The sequence below is a fragment of the Pelodiscus sinensis genome, unplaced genomic scaffold, assembly GCF_049634645.1.
Source record: "Pelodiscus sinensis isolate JC-2024 unplaced genomic scaffold, ASM4963464v1 ctg38, whole genome shotgun sequence".
Lineage (NCBI taxonomy): Eukaryota > Metazoa > Chordata > Testudines > Trionychidae > Pelodiscus > Pelodiscus sinensis.
In genome coordinates, this window is record NW_027465857.1 from 337,514 (window position 1) to 344,452 (window position 6,939).

The following is a 6,939-nucleotide window of genomic DNA, read 5'->3' on the forward strand; positions in this document are numbered from 1 at the left end:
AGGACTGTGCTTGCTTTGTTTAACTCCTCCCAGAGACGCAACAGTGCAGTGAATGTGGCAGAGCGTGCATCAAGGTGCTATTTACTGAAGAGGACACTAAAGGGTTACCTGTGAACAGCAAACCCGTGTAAAAAACTAGCTGAAGGTCTTGAATTATTATCACAATGAGTGTGCAGACGTAACTGTTACAAATATACCTGCATTTTCTCAGTGAATCTTTGTGATTCACCAACACCCAAGCACAGAGATTCAGATTTTCCTCTGGGAAAGGCATTGCCATTGCTACCCCTTTTCTCAGCAGGGTTCTCCTGCTAGTCTTCCTGGGAACTGCTAGAATTTGGATTTTCTAATGGAAAAATTTGCAGCTACACAATGAGAGTTTGTCTCCACTACACGCGTATTTTGAAATAAACTATTTCGGAACAACAACTCCCAAAATAGCTATTTCGAAATACCACGTCCACACTACAAATGCCCATTGAAATAGCACAGAGCTGTAGCTAAATAGAGCGTCCATATTGACTGGCACCTGAATCACATTTAAAGCCCCTCAGAAGCACTCCGGGCAGGGCATGAGGACAGCAGTCGCTTCCTAGCTGCTGCCTGAGGCTAGCTGAGGCTCGTGCTTAAAGGGACCCCCCTGTACAGTCGTGTCTCGGGCGCTTCACCTTTGCCTACCTCCTCGAGGGACAGCAACCTCTTCTCACTACCTGCTCTGCTTGCCCTTGCGCACACCACAGCACTCCAGCCATGGAGCCGGACCTGCTGCAAAGCACTCACTGGCTCTTGGACCTGCTGCCGCACCTCCTGGTGCAGTTACTGCAGGCTGCCCACATGGCACTGCAGGAACAGGACCAGCAGCTCACTCTGGGGCACATCCTCACTCCACTCCACATGCTGCTCATGCACCACAGCCCCTCCCACCATCCCCTGCACACCGTGCACCGCTGCTTCTGACTCTGGGACACCAGTTTTGACTGGTGGGGCCGGCTCATCATGGAGCAGTAGCTCCAGAACTTCTGTATGCAGAAGGACACCTTCCTGGAGCTGTGCAAGTGGCTTGCCCCTGCCCTCCGGCGATGGGACACCCACATGCAACCCGCCATCCCCACCAGAAGCGTCGTGTTGTGGTACTTCAGAAGCTCACCACGCTGGACAGATACCGCTCCTTTAGGAACCAGTTCGGTGTGGGGAGATTGACCGTCAAGGCTGTGCTCATGCAGGTATGCCTCTCTTCCTAGTGTCCTAGGAGGGTGGTGAACTGCTGGAATGGAGTTCCCTAGGGAAGGGGGAGTGGACTCTCCCTCCCTGGAGTTTTTGCAGTCCCGCCTTCACAAAGCCCTGCTGGGGATGGGGTAAGCTGGGGTTGGGCCTGGTGTGGGAAGGGGGTTTGGTTCAGGGACCTCCTGAGGGCTATGGCAACCATGTGATTCTATGTTTGTATCCTTCTACAGGTGGTGAGGGCCATCAACACCATCCTGCGCAATGTGGACCCCATCATGGCTGTCTTTGCTGCCATGGGCTTCCCCAACTGTGGGACGGGGGGCCGCATTGACAGCCCCCGACCACCGGGCCTCCGATTATATCAACTGGAAGGGGTACCTTTCAATGGTCCTGCAGCCCTCGTTGACCACCAAGGCTGGTTCACTAACATCAACATCGGGCAATCGGGGAAGGCGCAGGACACCCACGTCTTTAGGAGCTCCAGTCTGTTCCAGAAGATGCACGCCGGCACTTTTTCCCTGGCCGCACCATCAGGATCAGGGACGTGGACATGCATCCCCCACGACACATGCAGCCTATCCTTTGCTCCCATGGCTGATGAAGCCCTGCACTGGACACCTAGACCTTGTGAAGGAACATTTCAACACCAGGCTCACCCACCTGGACCTCAGCATGTGGAACATTCCCAGGTGGTGGTGGCCTGCTGTGTCCTGCACTATCTGAGCAAGAACAAGGGGGGAGACGTTCCTGCCAGAGTGGCAGGGTAGAGGCCGAGCAGCTCGCAAGGGCCTTTGAGCAGCTGTGCACCGCTGCCTTCTGGCAAGCCCATCGGGGGCTGTGTGCATCCGGGAGGCCCTCAGGGAGAGTTTCAGACAAGGCCAACTGTGACACTCTCCCCTAGGCCTCCCTGCAAGGGACCTCTGCATTGCCCCGCTGTGCCTTTCCTCCCCGCCCCCCTATTGGGATTACCTCAGTTGCCCCGTGCGGACCCCTAGCACAATCCCAGGGTCCACCGTCTACTGCAATCACCAGTCCTTACCCCTTGGCTGCCCTTGACCACCCTCAGGGTCCTCAGTTCGGCCCTATGAACAGTACGTGTGCAGTAACTAGTCAGTTGGTTATCAGTTCCGCCCATCTCCGCAGACTCTGTCTCACTGCTGGGCGGGGGTAGGGGAATCCGGGCCCTCCCACTCCTCTGGGTCCCAGCCCAGAGCCCTAAAGGTGTAGGGGCAGCCGCCGCTACATGACTGATGGGGACAATCCCTGAAACTTGCCAACCACTCGGGTCACTCTGCTCACTCTGGGCCCCTTCCTACCCACGCCAAGGGTCACCGCTCTTCGCTCCTTCCGTGGGCTGATCTCTCCCCAGCCGGTCGCACCTGGTGGCTTCCGCAGGTCCTCCTGGCGTCCGGACGGCTGGGATAGCTCCTGGAACAGGCGCTCGCACCTCTGGCCCTCCTCTGGGCCTGGCCCCTTCAGGGCCGACCGCAGCCTGCTTGGCTGTAGTTTCGGAGGGCGGGACGCTCCCGTCCTCTGTAGGGCAAGCTGGCGTCCTCCCGGATGGCGGCCTGACTCCTCCCTCCCCCCTGCTCTCCGCGACGCCGGCATTTAAAACGCCCGGCACGCAGCTCGAGCATGTGCCTCAGTGGCGCGGGGGCAGCTGACCGCGCCACTCCACCGTGGCTCCGACCCGGTGGTGGGGTCATTGTGCCCCGTCACACCAGCCATCAGCAGCACCTCAGTCATTGGCCACTGAGCCCCTGGGTGCTTCTAGTGGGTGGGAGTTCCAGTTGTTTCCCATCACTATGTGCTTCCTGTGCAGCGTTCCGTGTGCCACCAGGGCCTGGCGCTGGGGAGAGACTAACTTCCCCTACCACCACTACTGATCCCCCTGCCCTGTGAGGAGGCACTGCATCCCGGTGCCTCTTCCACTGAGGCTTCTGCCCCTGTTCCTACTCCTTTCAGGAGGGTGGATTTTGGTAAGCTCAGAGAGCTGATAGGTAAGGTCCCATGGGAATCGAGACTGAGGAATGTTGGCAGTTTTTCAAAGGGACATTAAGGGCCCAAAAGCAAGCTATTCTGCTGCGTTGGAAAGATAGAAAATATGGCAAAAGACCAGCTTGGCTTAACCATGAGCTCTTGCATGATCTAAAAATAAAAAAGGAGTCATATAAAAAAAGGAAACTAGGCTAAATTACAAAGGATGAATATAGGCAAACAACACAGGAATGAAAGGGCAAGATTAGAAAGGCAAAGGCACAAAACGAGCTCAAACTAGCTATGGGAATAAAGGGAAACAAGAAGACTTTTTATAAATACATTAGAAGCAAGAGAAAGACCAAGGAGAGGTTAGGCCCACTGGTCAGTGAGGAGGGAGAAACAGTAACAGGAAATTTGGAAATGGCAGAGATGCTTAATGACTTCTTTGTTTCAGTCTTCACCGAGAAGTCTGAAGGAATGCCTAACATAGTGAATGCTAGTGGGAAGGGGGGAGGTTTAGAAGATAAAATGAAAAAGTTAAAAATCACCTAGAAAAGTTAGATGCCTGCAAGTCACCAGGGCCTCATGAAATGCATCCTAGAATACTCAAGGAGCTGATAGAGGGGGTATCTGAGCCTCTAGCTATCATCTCCGGAAAATCATGGGAGACAGGAGAGATTCCAGAAGACTGGAAAAGGGCAAATCTAGTGCCCATTTATAAAAAGGGAAATGAGAACAACCCAGGAAACTACAGACCAGTTAGTTTAACTTCTGTGCCAGGGAAGATAATGGAGCAAGTAACTAAGGAAATCATCTGTAAACACGTGGAAGGTGGCATGGTGATAGGGAACAGCCAGCATGGATTTGTAAAGAACAAATCATGTCAAACCAATCTGATAGCTTTCTTTGATAGGATAACGAGTCTTGTGGATAAGGGAGAAGCGGTGGATGTGGTATACCTAGACTTTAGTAAGGCATTTGATACGGTCTCGCATGATATTCTTATCAATAAACTAGGGAAATACAACTTAGATGGGGCTACTATAAGGTGGGTGCATAACTGGCTGGATAACCGTACTCAGAGAGTAGTTATTAATGGTTCACAATCCTGCTGGAAAGGTATAACAAGTGGGGTTCCGCAGGGGTCTGTTTTGGGACCGGCTCTGTTCAATATCTTCATCAACGATTTAGATATTGGCATAGAAAGTACGTTTATTAAGTTTGTAGATGATACCAAGATGGGAGGGGTTGCGACTGCTCTGAAGGATAGGGTCATAATTCAAAATGATCTGGACAAACTGGAGAAATGGTCTGAGGTAAACAGGATGAAGTTTAATAAAGACAAATGCAAAGTGCTCCACTTAGGAAGGAACAATCAGTTTCACACATACACAATGGGAAGTGACTGTCTAGGAAGGAGTACGGCAGAAAGGGATCTAGGGGTTATAGTGGACCACAAGATGAATATGAGTCAGCAGTGTGATGCTGTTGCAAAAAAAGCAAACATGATTCTGGGATGCATTAACAGGTGTGTTGTGAACAAGACAAGAGAAGTCATTCTTCCACTCTACTGTGCGCTGGTTAGGCCTCAGTTGGAGTATTGTGTCCAGTTCTGGGCACCGCATTTCAAGAAAGATGTGGAGAAATTGGAGAGGGTCCAGAGAAGAGCAACAAGAATGATTAAAGGTCTAGAGAACATGACCTATGAGGGAAGGCTGAAGGAATTGGGTTTGTTTAGTTTAGAAAAGAGAAGATTGAGGGGGGACATGATAGCACTTTTCAGGTATCACGGTGTCACGAGGAGGAGGGCGAAAACTTGTTCATCTTGGCCTCTGAGGATAGGACAAGAAGCAATGGGCTTAAACTGCAGCGAGGGAGGTTTAGGTTGGACATTAGGAAAAAGTTCCTAACTGTCAGGGTGGTTAAACACTGGAATAAATTGCCCAGGGAGGTTGTGGAATCCCCATTTCTGGAGATATTTAAGAGTAGGTTAGATAAATGTCTATCAGGGATGGTCTAGTCAGTACTTGGTCCTGCCATGAGGGCAGGGGACTGGACTCGATGACCCCTCGAGATCCCTTCCAGTCCTAGTACTCTATGATGCTATGATTCTCACTTTGTTAAGCTGGCTGCATTTCTAACCCTTTTTAGTCTTGTTACATGAAATCGCCCTCCCACATGTGTGCAGAACCTCCTGGGTTAGTGGGGAATTGATGTAAATGGTGCAAATTAACAGGAATGGCAGTGGGATAAATGAAAGGTGGCATTGTTAGTGTTGGAGCTGCTGTGCCATTTCACAGGCTACTGAGCCACACAACCATTCTTGTCTATTAAAAATGTGTGGGGTGGGTTATTGGGGGGACGGGGCTTTCCCAGGTATGTGCTAAAGGGACACTCAGGGGATGTCTTTATGGCATCATGTGTCTGTGAGCTGGTTTTTCCCCTCGAGACTTGAACACAAAATTTCCTTAGGTCATCAGTGTGTTGGTTGCAGGGGGTGTGCTCAAATAATCTATACTACAAATACTTTGCTGGCATAGTTCTACCAGTCTAGCTATGCTGGCAATGTGTCCTAGTGGTGATGCAGCTTAAACTGACCAACATTCTACTGTTGGCATAATTAACCCAGATTCCCCCAAAGGAATGTGTTTTTGCCAGCAGGACTGTCTGCATCAGTGTTCCCTCTAAACCAGTTGTAATAACTTGGGAGAGAGATGGGGCATTATTGTGGGCAGCTCACGGAAACCACTGCTCATTGTGCAGTGGCTGTCAAAAAAGCAAACAAGCTATGAGTGTGCACAGGCATTTGATGGAAAGTAATGATTTAAAATCATTCTATAAATTAATGGCATGCTCTCACCTTAAGTGGTGTGTTCCTTACCAATTTTCCAATCTCAAAGGAGAAAGCAGAGCTAGCGTTCTGAGGAGTGTGCCAGAAAGAATTAGACGCCTGGAATGACTGGCATATGGAGAGAGAGTGAAACCTGTGATTGTTTAGTGAGAGTGCAGACAAAGAAGGGGCATGCTAATTGTGCACAGCAACAAACAATGCAGGGGAGGTAGGTTAGGCACTGCTATTCACTATGCCCCATAATACAGGAAAGGATATGCAGTAACATTGAAAGCAACAACCTTGATATTGGTAGAATGAAATACTGCGTACCACAGTATATCCAGAACTGGCTGAGATCACTAGGGCTATGTCTACACTGGCATAATTTTGCGCAAATACTTTTAACGCAAGAGTTTTTTGTGTTAGAGTATTTGCGCAAGAGAGCGTCTACATTGGTCCGGGACTCATTCTACGAACGATGCGCTTTTGCGCAAAAGTGCATCTACATTGGCGGGACGCTTTTGCGCAAAAGCAGAAGCCCGGAACCATTTTGAAGAGGGCAAAAGGGCACGAGCCCTTTCCAGGGGCGGGGCTGGAGCTCCTTTGAGACACGTGCTTAAAGGGATCTCCCCGGACAGCTGTTTCTCTCCTGCTCCGTGCTATAGGACCTCTTGCAGGGACTGACAGCCATAGCAGTTCTATTTGTGGTTGCTCTATGCCTTTTTGGACACCACTGCCTTGTGTCTTTTAGTGCCTTTGGCTCATTTTTCTATCTCAGCTTGTTTCTTGTGCCATGGAGCCAGGGGTGGCCTTGTGCCTCCTCTGGCCCCTTCTGGCCATTTTCGAGTGCCTGCAGCTGCTGCTCCAGGTTGCTGTGCGCCTCGTCCAGGACCTCGAAGAGC

At 50.7% G+C, this 6,939-nt stretch overlaps 1 protein-coding gene across 1 annotated transcript; it reads left to right on the forward strand.

The window, feature by feature from the left end:
* Positions 1 to 474: 474 nt before the first annotated feature.
* On the forward strand, positions 475 to 3,384 carry LOC142823918 (uncharacterized). The gene is made up of 2 exons (XM_075915687.1): positions 475 to 1,223; positions 1,455 to 3,384. The coding sequence occupies exons 1-2, from the start codon at positions 1,080 to 1,082 to the stop codon at positions 1,989 to 1,991; spliced, it is 681 nt and encodes a 226-aa protein (XP_075771802.1). The 5' UTR covers positions 475 to 1,079; the 3' UTR covers positions 1,992 to 3,384.
* Positions 3,385 to 6,939: the final 3,555 nt, after the last annotated feature.